Here is a 15,888-nt window from a genome sequence, read left to right as displayed (position 1 = left end):
ATAATTAGTGTGCGCTGTGTGAATATAAATGCGTACTTGAAAACAGTTTGCTTTCTTAAACATCCTAAGTGATCGCCCCCTGTAATCTTCCAGAAAGTATGACTTTGTCAACACACCATTTCTTTGTAAGCGGTGAGAAGGTTAACCCCTGCCTACTTAGCATAAACTCCAAACGCAAATGGTGTTGGAATCCATGGGAAAGATCCATGCTTTCTGGATGTTGAGATGGCCTTTTAAAACTTGGGTGCTGTATATGGCATCTCAGTATGATGAGAGACTGGAAAAATTTCATGAAAGAATCCTTAAGGGTGGACAAGAGAGAATCTTACTCTATTGCAAAATGTTTCCTTACCTCCGAGCCCCAGTTAAGGGACAGGTCACCTTCAGCACCCATCCCCATGGTCACAGCGGCTTGGAGCCCACATCTTTATAACATAGGAATCACTTAATGCTGGTTTCCTTCTTATTCCTTCACTCCAGTTACCAGGTTTCAATACTGGAAGGTGGAAAAAAAATACTGAATTTGTAGAGCAGACATTCACCATGTGATAATTGTATCATTTTTAAGGTCAGGCGTTGAAAGTGGCACAAACCTTTGATGTGGGCTTAAATTCTGAGTATTATAAAAAATTAGTGCAAAGTGGGGACTTTCTTGAGAGACCGTCTAGTCCCTGGGGTCCTACTTATGTGTGAAGTGCTGACAACTTAAGATCATTTTTTAATAAACACGTCTCAAATTTGGCACGCAAAGCAGGGCATTTAGAAAGCCATGAAAATAAGCCTGTGCATAAAATAACAGCATTAAAAAGGTAACTGTGAACTTTACAGATGGACTAGCCTGAGCAAAGCTCTCTTTTGTTAGGGTGGATGCGAGAGCTTGCCGCTCTTTTCTGCAAAAATAAGAGCAGAAACTTAAGTTGTTTAGTTGTTTTGAAATAACAGCTACAGAGAGGGTTCCTTCTGGCTCATCCATATTTTATTAGGGCAGCAGTTAAAAAATTCATTAGAGACACCCATCTGTAGCTAACATCACTCTTGAGGGGGTTCAGATGGTGCTCAGATTTTTGAATAGCACTTTACATGCAAAGAAAAAGACAATCATTTATGAGAATTAATAGCACCATGGAGAGAGGCTGCTAGTGATTTCTGAGCAAGTCCTTTCAGGTGGTTTAGGAATCTCTCGCCGCTAAATTCCTAAACTACCTGTTTCTACTGGAGGAGGGAGACGCAGGGGTAAAAAGAAAACAGAACACAGGAAATTGGATCAGAGAGTTGGGCAGGTATTGGCCGACAGGAGAGTGTGGGTTGAGTATCCAGACACACGGTGCTGGATGACGTGTGTGTGTGTGTGTGTGTGTGTGTGTGTGTGTGTGTGTGTGTGTGTGTCTTGCTGTTGGTCCCCTCGTACAGAAAACAAGTTACAGACAGAGCTGCGGCTGCACTGGTTTATCTTTGCCTTGAACTCTGCCTCCAGGTGGCCTCGTCCAGGTGCCTTGGCTTCAGGATGATATCCGTGTCTTTCTCCCTTCCTGAATTGCCAATGAAAATAGGTTTTGACTGGTTACTCTGTGCCAGGCATGGTAGAGAGCAGTGGAAGCCGTAATGTTCTCTATCCTCACGGCAGTGCCATGAGGTAGCGTCCCCTGTTCCAGACCAGGAAAGGAAAGCAGCAAAGGCAGGTAACTCAACAGCACTCACGCAGGAGTGACAGTTCAACTTTAAACGCAGGTAATAGTCCTCAGAATGCATACCCTTTCCTGCTGCAAAATGTGGATCCATAAATCCTGTGCGTGGATGCATGTACATGCTTTTTAAATATGCTTTTTAGGAGTTCCCATCGTGGTGCAGCGGAAATGAATCTGACTAGGAACCATGAGGTTGCGGGTTCGATCCCTGGCCTTGATCAGTGGGTTGGTTATCCAGCGGTACTGTGAGCTGTGGTGTAGGTTGCAGACGCGGCTCGGATCTGGCGTTGTTGTGGCTGTGGTATAGGCCAGCAGCAATAGCTCCTATTAGACCCCTAGCCTGGGAACCTCCATATGCCTTGGGTGCAGCCCTAAAAAGAAAAAAGGACCAAAAAATACATATGCTTTTTATTTTGAAATATTTATGCATGTACAGAAAAGTTGCAAAGACAATAGAGTTCCCTTCAGCCAGCTTCCTCAGTGCTAACAGCCACATATATGTATATAAAATCATGGTATGGTCATTAAAACTAAAAAATTGACATGGGTGCAATGAACTGAACTTCAGATGTTATTCCAGTGTCACCAGTTTTCCACCAGTATCCTTTCATTGTTCCCGGACCCAATCCAGGATCCCACACTGCCTGTTGCACCTGTGGGTTTTGACTCTTTCACACCAAGGTGGGCTGAATGTTAAGCTGCTGTGGACCTGGTTCTCCTCCTGCAGATTGGGGAAGTGAGATGGTGCACGGCAGCTGCCTGCCGCCTGCCTCGTGGCCCTGCCTGCTCATGTTGTGGGTTGCAGGACTCTCCGTGTCTGATCGAAAGCGGAAGCCTGATGTGAGGAGAAGATTTAGAACAGATGTATGGGGACACATCTTAAACGCAGGCCACACTTGGTCCTCATGTAGAGGGCAGCAGCTCCAGTCACATGTCAAGAAACAGAAGAGGTTGGGGGAGAGGAAGATTCTGCCAAGAAACAGGGTCTGCAGTGCCTGTGAATGTGAAGTTCACAGTGAATGTGAAGTTCGTGCTGGGCTTGGATTCCAGGTGTGCTGGGAGGTTGCAGAGGACTCCTCCCCAGAATGGAGGCTCCCAGCCCTGGCTGCCCATTGCAGTCACCTGGGATCGTCCGGAGAACCCAGGCCCGAGTCCCCCTCTCCAACTGTGTGATGTCATCAGCCCAGGGGGATGGCCTGGACTTTGGAATTTTTACATGGTGATGTTTAAAAGTGACTCTGAGGTGCTGCCTTGTTTGAGAACCTCTGATCCGTAGTCTCAGTGTTCAGCTGCAGAGCTAAGCCAGGGATGGTGGTGACAGTGAGTGGGGGGACACAGTGGCTGAGGTGGTGTGACTGGGGGGCCCTCACCCAACTCCTCCAGGAATCCCATATAGCTTCCCTGGTCACCCCCATTTTTGGGGGGGCTGTTCCCATGACACATGGCAGTTCATGCGCCAGGGATTGAATCTGAGTGGCAGCTGCAGCAACGCAAGATCCTTTAATCCACTGCGCTGGGCCAGGGATGGACCTGCACCTCCACAGTGACTTGAGCTGCTGAAGTCGGATTCTTAAACCACTGTGCCACAGCGGTAACTCCCCTGAGGACTGGCTTTAAGGGAGTGGAAGGCACAGTTAAAGCGGAAACGCAGTAAAACTGGATTCATTCCGCATCAGCACTTGTCTTGTTACGAGATGCTTATAACAATGACCTGAAGGCACTTCCAAACCCCCAGGTGCTCTGTGAGCGATCCCAGAAGGAGGCCCTGTGCTCAGGAGGGTGCATGTGCTCAGGGTGTGTGATGGGACTCTGGGTCTTGGAAAACAAGTTAATTCACAGGGATCTGTGGCTTCTTTCTGATTCAGAACCTTTGGTTAACCTGAACGTTTTGTAAAAGTCTCTGCCCCGACCATGACAAATAGGATTAAAATTCCTTCCGTGAAATGAATATATTCATTTATGTTTCCACAGTGCATTTATAACCAGGTTATGTGCTTGTTTTTCTCTAACTATTCTATGCGTCCTTTGCAGCAGCCTCCGAGTCCCTGTATTTCCCCTTCAGGAGACAGACGTGCCTTTCCCATGGGGTCTTGGGTTTCCTGAGTGACTTGCCCAAGCCCACAGGAGCCTGTGGTGTAGATATTAACTTGGGCCTTGGATTTAAAGTCTTCTGAGTTAATTCATGAGAATCATGTTTCCTTAAATTGCATAATTTAGGAGTTCCCTGGTGGAATAGTGGGTTAAGGACTTGGTGCTTGCGTTGCTGCTGTGGTGTGAATTCAATCCCTGGCCTGGGAACTTCTGCATGCCGTGGGCGAGGCCAAAAAAATTGCATATTTTAGGTTTCTTATTCAAAAATGAATATGATCTGGCCAGTGTATACTGATGCTCTCTCTGTATACTAGGATTCTGGTGGTGGAGGGGAGATTATAAAGCCCTCAGAAAGCTTATATGTAGTGTAAGTTGGAAACAATTTATATACATCAAAGAAGACTTGGAGTTCCCGTCATGGCTCAGTGGTTAAGGAATCCGACTAGGAACCATGAGGTTTCGGGTTCGATCCCTGGCCTTGCTCAGTGGGTTGAGGATCTGGCGTTGCCATGAGCTGTGGTGTAGGTCGCAGATGTGGCTCGGATCCCGAGTTGCTGTGACTCTGGCGTGGGCCGGTGGCTACGGCTCCCATTCGACCCCTAGCCTGGGAACCTCCATATGCCGCGGCAGCGGCCCAAGAAATGGCAAAAAAAAAAAAAAAAAAAAAAAAAAAAAAGACAGCCAACAACACTGGCTGTGAATAAATGTGGTGAGGAGTGGTGTGGACTCTTGGCAAAGGCTTGTGAGGGGGATGATCTGGACGAAGAAGCTGTTGGGCAAGGGAGTTGGAAGCTGAAGGATGGGGAGGATTTGGGTGGATGAAGAGAGAGCATTAGAGGTGGGGCAGGCAGGATGCTCACTGACCTGACTGGTTCCCGCTGACTTTTTCCTGACTGGTTCCCACTGGCTTTCTCCGATTTTCCCCATCCATTACATAAGCAGATGCTCCTGGGTACCTAATCTGGACTGTATATGGAAGCCTTTTGATGTCTGGGTCTTGATGAAACTCCCCCCCCCTTTTTGTTTTGCTTTTTAGGGCTGCACCTGTGATATATGGAGGTTCCCAGGCTAGGGGTCCAATCAGAGCTGTAGCCACCGGCCTACACCGCAGCCACAGCCACGCGGGATCCGAGCCACCTCTGCGACCTACACCACAGCTCACGGCAATGCAGGATTCTTAACCCACTGAATGAGGCCAGGGATTGAACCCACATCCTCACGGATATCAGTCAGTTTCGTTTTGGCTGAGCCACAACAAGAACTCCTGAAGCTCCTGTCTTTCAGTCTCGGAGCTCCCTGGACTGGAGCGGGGTCGTAACGGGGATCTTCCAGAAACAGGAGCCAGGAGGTCTGTGTGATGGAAAGGAAGTAAGAAGCCTGTGCTCCCCTCCCTAGAATCTACTACAGAGCATGTGGCTGCAGGAGATGGAGAGGCATGTGTGAGGCTCTGTTTCCCACCTCAGCCATTCCGTTCTGGGTCCAGATGGGCAGAGTGGAGCCATCTCTGGGTTTCTACAGAACAGAGGGCACAATTGGTTTTCAGGCTAGCACTTTGGGTCATGATAGACTTTCCTGGAGTTCCTGTTGTAGCGCAGTGGTTAACAAATCCAACTAGGAACCATGAGATTGCGGGTTCGATCCCTGGCTACGCTTAGTGGGTTGAGGATCCGGCATTGCCATGAGCTGTGGTGTGGGTCACAGACGTGGCTCGGATCCTGCGTTGCTGTGTCTGTGGTATAGGCCGGCAGCTACAGCTCCGATTCGACCCCTAGCCTAGGAATCTCCATATGCCGAGGGAGTGGCTCAAGAAAAGGCAAAAAGACAAAAAAAAAAAAAAAAAAAAAAAAAAAGACTTTCCTGTGCACTTGAACCTCTGCTCCCAGTGAGGCGTCAGGAAGGAAGCTTTCTCTCCAAAGTCTCAATGCAGCATAACCCTTCCCTAAATGCAGGGTATGGAGGCAGGCCTTGGGTTTTGAACGAATCTCATAGGTAGGCTTTCTGGCAGGATGTATAAGTAAAAATTGGTTCCTGGTCAGAGGGACGTCATAAGCTTCCTCAAGAAATAAAAAAGGGAATTCCCTGGTGGCCTAGGGGTTGAGGATTCAACGTTGTTACTGCAGTGGCTTGGGTCACTGCTGTGGCTTGGGTTCGATCTCTGGCCTGGGAACTTCTGCATGCCACTGGTGCTGCCAAAAAATATAGTGAAAAAAGGGGGCTTTGGTTATGGGGAACTGGAGGCTTTTCCTAGAGGTTTCAGAGCAGCTCAGTGGCCCATATGGGTTTCTTCGAATCCTTCTAGTTCATTCCAGATCTGCCCTCCAGATCTGCCATCTTTGGAGGGCTAGGAGGGTTAGAATGTATGCTGCGTGACAGCCTCTGCTTCTGGGGCCACCTTCGGGGAAGGCCCACGCTGGGCGAGGGATGTCTGGGTGCCCAGGTGCATGTGGGCACTGCGCCGCCCGCATTCCTGACCCCTGCCTCTCACCTTCTTATTTGGTGAACCCTGTGGGCTGACTGCATCTGACCAGAAGCCCAGGAACATGGGATCCCCTGGGGAACTGCTTGGCCCAGCAACTGGACCAGGCATTTGGAGAGAGTCTAGATCCCTGGTCTAGTGGCTTCGAGAAAGGACCCAAGGGCCTGCAGGTATTTGAAAAGAAATGGAATTTCAAAAAAATGATTTCCCTCTTAGCATTGCTCTTTTAACTTCAGAAGGGTTATTTGGGTGATTGAACTTGCATTAAAAAAATTAGTTAGGGCATTCCCTTCAGGACTCAGAGGTTAACGAACCTACCAGGAGCCATGAGGATGTGGGTTCCATCCCTGGCCTCGCTCAGCGGGTTAAGGATCCGGTGTTGCCATGAGCTGTGGTGTAGGTCACAGATGTGGCTTGGATCCCAAGTTGCTGTAGTGTAAGCAGTAGCTGTAACTCCAGTTTGACCCCTAGCCTGGGAAATTCCATATGCCGAAGGTGTACCTCTAAAAAGCAAAACAAGACTAATTAGTTAGAGAAGGAGTTCCCATTGTGGCTCAGTGGGTTAAGGATCTGATGTTGTCTCTGTGAGGGTGCTGGTTCTATCTCTGGCCTCCCTCAGTGGGTTAAGGATCCAGCATTGCCATGAGCTGTTGTGTAGGTCGCAGATGCAGCTTGGGTTTGGTGTAGGTGTAGCTGTGGCTGTGTTGTAGGCTGGCAGCTGCAGCTCTGATTTGACTCTAGCTTGGGAACTTCCATATGCCATAGGTGCAGCTGAAAAAAAATTTAATTAAAAGAGTTTTAAAGTCAAAAGACAAGATAGATTTCACAAGACTTCGTTCTTAAGATATGAAATAGATGGATTGTTTTCCTTTGGTAATTAAAGCCAGAATTCAGTGTTCTCTCTACTTCTTTAAACCCTTTTTTGTCAGTTTTCAAGCACAAGAGAATTAGTCCTTCTTCTTGGCCTCACCCTGCCCCATTTTGAGCTCCCACATCCCTATGCTGACTGCTCCTTGGTGGCCAGGACCCTAACAAGCAGGAGACAGCCTCAGATGGCGAAATCCCTGAGGGAAAGGATGCATCTCCTTGGGGCCAGAGAGTATGGTGACCAAATTTGGTCTATTTAAATTTTTTCTATTTCATTTTATTTTTTTTTTAGGGCTGCCCCCATGGCATATGGAAGGTCCCAGGCTAGGGGTTGAATTGGAGCCGCAGCTGCCGGCCGGCTCCAGAGCCACAGCAACGCAGGATCTGAGCAGCCTACACCACAGCTCATGGTAATACCAGATCCTTAACCCACTGAGCGAGGCCAGGGATTGAACCCCTATCCTTGTGGATCTTAGGTTTGTTAACCGCTGAGCCACAAAGGGAATGCCCCAATTTTTTACATTTTATTGTGGTAAAATACAGATAACATAGAATTACCCTCTTGAGCATTTGTGCGTGTGCAGTTCATTGGCTTAAGTACACTTCCATTGCTGTGCCTCCATCACCGCCATCCACCCCCAGAAACTTTTTCATCTTCCGGAGTTGAAGCTCTGTCCCCACTGAACACCAACTCCCCTCACCCGTGTCCAACCCCCTGCCTGCCTCCAGCCCCTGGTGACCACCTTTCTACTTTCTGTCTCTATTAATTTGACTCCTCTAGATACCTCATGTAAGTGGAACCAAACAACATTTGTCCTTTTGTGACTGGCGCGTTTCACTTAGCATCCTGTCCTCAAGGTTGAGGTTCATCTGTGTTGTGGCCAGTGTCAGAATCTCCTTCCTTCCTAAGGCTGAATAATTTCCCATGGTGTGGCTGGACCATGTTCTATCCATCCATTTGTTGGGGACACTTGGATTGCCGCTGCCTTTGGCTGTGGTGGGTAATGCTGCCATGAAGACAGGTGTACAAATATCTCTGAGATCCTGATTCCAGTTCTTCTGGGTGTATACCAAGAATTGGAATTGCTGGACCATGTAGTCATTCTTTTTTTTAATTTTCTGAGGAGCTCTCTTACTTTTTTTGGCTGTACCATTTTACATTTACACCTATAGTGCACACTGATTTCAACTTTTCCACATGCTCCTTAACACTTGTTGCTTTCTCTGAGCGTGTTTAATAGTGGCCATCCTAATGAGTGGTCCAGTTTGGGCTATTAATGATTCTTTCTGTACATTTTCTATACATTTTCATCATGTTCTTTTTAGTAGAAAAGAACTGATTTCCACTTTGCATTGAAAAAAGAAATATTTTTTCAAGATTTCTTGTCCTTTCAAGTTGTCATCCTAAGAGGTATACTCGGAGGCAAAGGATATAGAAAGAGCATCTGTTTTGGGATCAGATGGGCCTCAGTTCATCCATCCCTCCCTCCCTCCATCCCTCTATCTCTGCATCCCCTCCCTCCCTCCATCTATCCACCCTTCCCTCCATCTGTCCACCCCTCCCTCCCTCCATCCCTCCCTCTCTCCCTCCATCCATCCTTTCTTCCCTCCCTCCATCCGTCCATCCCTCCTTCTATCCATCCCTCCTCCATCCATCTTCCATCCCTCCCTCCATCCATATTTTCCTTCCTTCATCTATTCCTCCCTCCCTCCCTCCATGCATTTGTCTATCCATCTATCTCCTGTCCCTCCATGTAACTGGGCATCCATTCATTTATTTACCATTTATCAAACATCATAAATGAAGGGCACGATCACACACAGTGGGAGCCTAGATGCCTAGCATTTTCTGTTTACCACAACAAAGATCCTGGGATGGTCTGTGTCTGAGAGGCAGGGCAAGGTGTGTGGACCTGGCAGGGAACTGTGCTCCACTTCTTTCCACAGGCTTCCGTGTCTGTACAACTGTGTTTCATGCTGTCTGCTCTTGCCTTTGTTGCCTTCCATCCCATGTGCTTCCAGGTGTGGGGGCCCTAGGGTGATGGAAACTCGAGGGCTGGAGGTCAGAAGACCTTGGCCCTGGTCACTTGACACTTGCAGGTGTTTTAATTCAATTTCTATGGGCCTCAATTTCCTTAGCTATAAAGGGAAAGTTATAATTTCTGGTCTGGTTCATTCATATGACTTTAGGAAGCAAATGAAATTAACGTTGATGAGGACCCTCATTTTATAGGACCTCCTTACTCCTGAGGACATCTTGAGTAAGGAGGTCCTATAAAATATAAAGATAGTGACTGACACTTTGATCACCTTTTTTCTTTCTTTCTTTCTTCCTTTCTTTTTTTTTTTGTCTTTTTGTCTTTTCTAGGGCCACATCCATGGCATATGGAGGTTCCCATGCTAGGGGTCCAATCAGAGCTGTAGCCACCAGCCTATGCCAGAGCCACAGCATTGCAGGACCTGAGCCTCGTCTGCGACCTACACCACAGCTCACGGCAACGCCAGATCCTTAACCCACTGAGCAAGGCCAGGGATCGAACATGAAATCTCATGGTTCCTAGTCGGATTTGTTAACCACTGAGCCACAGTGGGAACTCCTCGATCACCCTTATTATGAGTGCCAGGCACTGTTCTTAGCTGTCTACCTATAGTAACTCATTTAGCTTAATGCTCATAACCTTGCTAGGAGAGAGGCACTGTTCATCTCTCCATTTTACTGATAAGCAGACTGAAGCACAGAGAGGCTAAGTAACTTGTGGAAAGTCACACAGTCAGCAGCGGCACAGCCAGATTGCAACCAGTTGAAGAGGTGCCAGAGCCTACACTCTCAACTGCTGTTGCATCAGGCCTCTGAGTTGTATCAGCGTTTTTAATTGCTTAAATTCCTCTTGCATAGCTGGGAGGGGAACACAGCTCCTGGTTTGGAGATAACAACAAGCAGGACCCCCTGTAATTCACTGTGAGATGAATCCATGGGCATAGATTGTGTGACCGCCAGCTGCCCACAGTCCACAGTCAGACAGGACACGGAGAGCACAGCTAATGAAAATGCACACAGTGTTCAAAGAGTGGTCAGATTGGTGGTTGGCTCTCATTTTTGGGAGTGTGCTGGTGTTTGGCTTCAGAGTGCTTGCTTTCCATGCCGCTCCAGGGGGAAAGCTCTGTGTGCCTAAAAGAGCAACAGGCAAGATGCTGGAGGCTCAGAATGCGCTGCCGTAGTTGGGTCTCTGAGGCGCTTGCAGTCTTGTCAGTATAACTCACAGCAGTGCTGGCTGCTCTGGAAATAGAGGGGTTGGGATGCTGTGCAGTTTCTACACATCCCAGGCAGACGCTTCCCAGGGATCATCAGGGTTTGGGTAGCAGCTTGGCCCCATGGCCATTGCACCAGCATCTCTTTGGCAGATGCACTGAGGGTTGCCCCCAACCCGGGGACGTTCTCCAAATGCAGCTGCAGCTGAGCTGGGGAGATGTGTGTGCTGATGGTGCGTGTCCTCTTTCCTCCCAGGCCGCCAAGATGGCTCACCACCTGCAGCGTCTTTTCGGAGGAGGCGGCTGGCACGGAGGCCAGGCTACATGAGAAGTGCAGCTGGGCCCCGGATCGGGTTCTTCTCGCCAGCAGTGGGCAGTCTGCTCCGGGCCCAGGGAGGGGCATGCAGTGAGGAGACCCAGCACTCTGAACCCAGGACAGGACCATGTGGCCGTGACCCTGGAGGCCAGGGGCAGGGTCCCTCGACCGGGACCCTCATTCCCTGGAGCACAGCAGCCTCTGCTTGGACCTCCACGGGCCCCCGAGGCCTGGCTCTGACAACAGGGAGAGGAACCCTGGGTCTCTCAGGGATTCAGCCCAGAGGTGGCCGCGCCCTGCCCAGCAGGCTGACTAGGTCGTGTGGCTCCGGGGACAACATATGCCAGGGGGCGCCACCATCCATGGACAGTTGGGAGGCTCCGAGCCCGAGTCGGGAAGCAGCCTGTGGGAAAGGAGCCCTGGACACCTGGGCCAGAGGCTCTCTATCCCCAGAGGAGGGAAGTGGCACCAACTGCAGCCTCGGAAGTGGCCCCAAGGTCGACCCCACCCCTCCTGGCTCTCAGGATGTCTTCACCTCCAACTTCAGCTTCATTCGCCTCTCCCTGGTCTCTGCCGGGGAACGTGGAGAAGCAGAAGGCTGTCCGCCACCCAGAGAGGCTGAGGCTTCTCATCAGAGCCCCGAGGAGACAGTGGCCAAGGCTGCTGGTGTGGACGGGCCCCATGAACACCCTCAGCTTCTCTCTCCCGCCTCACCCCTCAAGGCTCCTCAGGACCTGGCAGATGCTGCCCAGATGGCGGGGGGCAGCCCCAGACTGGAGTGCGAGATGCTTCCTTTGCTGGACATGGACGCTGCCTCCTTCTGCTCCCTGGATCCCTCGAGACCCGAGGGCAGCCACCCTCAGGATGCTGACTTCTGGGACCCACTGCTCCGCACTTGTGAGCCTGCGCTGCTGCACTGCCTGCAGGGCCAGCGGAGGCGGCTGGAGGTGGGTGTGTCCCGAGCCTGTGGGCTGGGATGGTCTCACTGAGGAGTTCCGGGCTGGGGGGGGGGCGCAGGAAACGGCGGTTCTGGGGTTGCCCCAGTCCCCACTGGAAGCCCCTGTGGTGACTGGCCATGGAAAAATGTTGCTACACTTGCATCTCTCTTCCTTCTGTTGGAACTCTAATCTGGTCTCGTTCTCATCCTCTGTCCCTTAGATGCTCGCTTCGCTCTCTGTTGGCTTCAGGCTCCTCTGCAGCTTCTGGTCTGGGTGATGCAGGGTTAGCTCAGCCTTGCTCTGTTTTAAACAGGAGAAGGGGGACAGGGAGCCGGGGAGGTGGAGTCAGTCGCTGTGTGGATATAAAGATGATGATGCCCCAAACTGGGGGCGATCTGGAGCTGCTTCTGCATGCGCAGTGCTCATGGCATCCTCAGCAGCAGGGACTACTGATTTTGTTTCTGGTCCTTAAACTTCTCAGGCCCTCAGTTTCCTTATTTAGAGATGCTGACATCACACAAGATTGTTCTGTGGCTCAAGCTGGAATGTGAGTGCTTTGGAAATTGGGACAGGCGGTATAGAAGCAAGTTCCAGCATCATGACTTGCTGTCCACTCATCTGAGGGGGTACAGCTGGGGGTAGACAGGGCTGTTCTACCCTGAGAAGTCCCCAGAGAAACCCGCGCAGAGAGGCTTTGTGGCAACCCATTGGCTCATCCTGTTCAGAGACTGTGTTTTCCATCTGGGCTGTGTGCATGTGTGCACGTGTGCATGTGGGGATATGCATGCGTAAGCAGGGAAGTCGAGTCTCATTAGGATTTGGTAGGAGTACGTGAAAATGTGAGGCTCATGTTCCTTCCCAGCAGTGGATCTTCTTTGCTCTCTACTGCATATCCGATGTTCTTGGCCCCGGCCCTTTTGCCCTGTCTCAGCCTGGCTGTGGGATTTATCAGCCAGGGAGGTGGCAGAGCCACTTCTGTGTGAGACCTCTCCTACCCCCCCCCACCCCCGATGACCCTCTCCTTCCATCCTGTCCCTCAGCCCTTTGGATGTGCCCCATTCAGTGCTCATCACATTAATAATCATTTGCTTGTGGGTCCAAGTTCTACGCTTGACACAGATTTTTTTTTTTTTTTTTTTTTTTTTTGTCTTTTTAGGGCCTCACTCATGGCATATGGAGTTTCCTGGGCTAGGGATTGAATCGGAGCTACAGTTGCTGGCCTACACCACAGCAACAGCAACGTGGGATCTAAGCCGTGTCTGTGACCTACACCACAGCTCATGGAAATGCCGGATTCTTAACCCACTGAGGGAGGCCAGGGATTGAACCAGCATCCTCTTGGATACTAGTCGGGCTCATTAACTGCTGAGCCACGACGGGAACTCCTCTTAGATATTTTTGGATGCATGATGCCTGGCCTACTGCCTGGTGCTTGATTACTGTTTGTTTTCAGTGAAATAATTTAGCTTGTTAAGATGGGCCACAGGGAGTTCTGTTGTGGCTCTGTGGGTCAAAGACCTGACATAGTGTCTATGAAGATGTGAGTTTGATTCTTGGCCTTGCTCAGTGGGGTAAGGATCCAGCGTTGCCACAAGCTGTAGTGTAGGTCACAGATGTGGTTCAAATCTGGTGTGGCTGTGGTGTAGGCTGGCAGCTGCCACTCTCATTCAGTCCTTAGCCTGGGAACTTCCATATGCTGCAGGTGTGGCCATGAAAAAACAAAGAAAGAAAAAAAAGAGATGGGCCATAGATATCTAATTGACAGATTTCTGTGGTTGTCTGTCTGAGGCCTAAGGAGAGGGGCTGAGAGGCACACATACAAGGATACAGGCACTAGGTGGAGGTTTGTACCATGATGCTTTTCGGACTCTAAATGACAATTTCCAACACGTTATTTCTGAGATTCTTTAAAAAAAATCTTGGCGGGGATTTCCCGTCGTGGCGCAGTGGTTAACGAATCCAACTAGGAACCATGAGGTTGCAGGTTCGATCCCTGCCCTTGCGCAGTGGGTTAAGGATCCGGCGTTGCCGTGAGCTGTGGTGTAGGTTGCAGACGCGGCTCGGATCCCGTGTTGCTGTGGCTCTGGCGTAGGCTGGTGGCTACAGCTCCAGTTCAACCCCTAGCCTGGGAATCTCCATATGCCACGGGAGCAGCCCAAGAAATGGCAAAAAGCCAAAAAAAAAAAAAAAAAATCTTGGCACCATATCTCTATTTCTCCAATTCCCAAATCAGAGTTTTGACCCCAGTCAAGCAGACGTAGAATGTGGTTATAAAGATTGGCTCCCGACCCCACCCCAATAACCAAACAGAGATTTGCCTGGTGGTGAGTCATGGCAGTCAGCCCACAATTCTGCCCCCTGGGTTTTGGTAGCATGAATTTTTTTTTTTTTTTCCTTCCTTTTCACTCCCCTTACCTATATGTAGATTGTGTCCTCCTGAGAACTCAGGGCTTTTGATAAATTAGAGTCTGTGAAGCCCTGATCAGAGGTGCTCTCTGGGGGCCTGGCTGTGCCGTGGGCTCACCATGCCCGTGTCTGAGCCACCAGGACATTGGAGGGCCCGGGGGCTAGAATTCCGGGAACGGTGGCTGTGGAAAACCACCTTGACTCACCTTTTGGGTTTCTTGATTTTTGGTTTTAAAAAGAAAGAAAACCCACCCTAGATAATACCTCTTCTTTTCTCCTTTATTACCCACATGCAGCTTTTAAAAATAAATAATTGGTCACAACCCACTGAAGAGTCAGTCTGTGGGGTCTTGGTTGCTGCAGGGTCACCCATGGACTTGCACCCCTGGCAGGCTGGTGGGACTGCCTAGCGTTTTGCCTTCCTGGATGTGTGACCTGAGGTCGCCTGCTTCGTTGTGCTGGGCCTCAAGATGCTGTTAGAAGGTGAGGGTAACCAGAGTCCCCACCCCATTAGATTGTTGGAAGATTAAAGGGGCCGGTCTGTGTACAGCTCCAGCACCCAGCAAAAAACCTAGAACATGCTGCCAGTTCTCATCATTAGAGAAATGGCTCATAATAAGAGTATTTGAGTACAAAAAGAATTCACTCATCTCCCCGCAGTTTGGATTAAACTCATATCGTATCTTGAATGATAGGATCTGGACACAGTTTCTGTGTAATTGGAGTGCCTTTGTTTGTGGTAATTCAGCACCTGGACAGGGACCAACCTGGTGCCCTTTCCAATGATATGAAGATCTATTGTATGGACAAGGGATGACCTTCTTTCAGGGACCTGGGAAGGACAGAAAGAGCACTGTCCAGGGCATAGGACTTACAGAAAGGCAGATTTTGCTTCAACGGGACAAAGAGGCTCCTGACAGTGGAGTTGTGTGTGACGAGTTGTCCGCTTGGGGGAGGCCTTGCTTTTCCCATCGTGTTTTCGTGAAGGCCCCAGAATGCTTCTTTGGGCTATTGAAGAGGCTCCTTAGGATGGGGGAGAGGGTTGGGCCAAGATCTTCAAAAAGATCCCTTGAAAGACTGGGATCCTAAAGTTCCGGGGCCTTTTATTTTTATTTATTTATTTATTTATTTTGGTCTTTTTAGGGCCACACCTGCTGAACATGGAGGTTCCCAGGCCAGGGGTCTAATCAGAGGTTCAGCTGCCGGCCTGTGCCACAGCCACAGCAACGCCAGATCCTTAACCCACTGAGCAAGGCCAGGGATCGAACCCGCAACCTCATGGTCCCTAGTTGGATTCGTTTCCGCTGCACCACGACAGGAACTCCTAGCGTTCTGGGGCCTTTTAGGTATTATCTTCTAATTCCTCAACCCTCTCTCCCTTATTCTTAAGTAAAGATGCAAAAATCTCAGGAATTTGAGTTTTAGCTCCTTTTAAAATACTGCCCATCTTCCGTATGCGCGGATTCTGTTATGGGGAATTTGTTTTTGCCCTAAAATTTATTGAAACCCAGAGTCACTGCTCAGAGGGCTTTCCCAGTCATTGGTGGTTGTGCACAAAGGGGCAAAACATGTGAACCGCCTGACACGCATGCCCCAGGCTGAGGTCTTGTTTCAGCTCAGACTGTAAACTAGTGTCCTTTTGATGACCTACTTCATGCTGTGCTTTTCACATTTTTTTTTTTTTGGATTTTTTTTTTGGTGATGTCACTGTTTAACTAGCCCCCAAGCACAGGGCTTAGTGCTTGTCTAGTGCTCCTAAGTGCAAGAAGGCTGCGACTTGCCTTATGGAGAAAACACGTATAGTTAGATGAGCCTCCTTCAGAGGTGTGAGTCGTTGTGCTGTCGGCCACGAGTTCCACG

General features: G+C 49.6%; 1 protein-coding gene across 8 annotated transcripts in view; it reads left to right on the top strand.

Moving 5' to 3' along the window:
* DISC1 (DISC1 scaffold protein) overlaps positions 1-15,888 on the top strand; it is a 355,218-nt gene that overhangs the window by 39,106 nt on the left and 300,224 nt on the right. For all 8 annotated transcript variants that reach the window (XR_014827880.1, XR_014827884.1, XR_014827881.1 and 5 more), the window contains exon 2: positions 10,625-11,631. Coding sequence is in view for 2 of the 8 variants with exons in the window: in XM_084996868.1 (XP_084852994.1) it covers positions 10,625-11,631 (1,007 nt within the window). In the remaining 6 variants the exon portion in view is untranslated. The remainder of the gene's footprint in view (positions 1-10,624; positions 11,632-15,888) is intronic.

Source organism: Sus scrofa, chromosome 14, assembly GCF_054392235.1.
Source record: "Sus scrofa isolate SSC_HxYL_T2T_F1_AM1 chromosome 14, Sscrofa_HxYL_maternal_Yorkshire_Landrace_v2.0, whole genome shotgun sequence".
Lineage (NCBI taxonomy): Eukaryota > Metazoa > Chordata > Mammalia > Artiodactyla > Suidae > Sus > Sus scrofa.
This window is presented reverse-complemented; position numbering and strand designations above follow the sequence as displayed.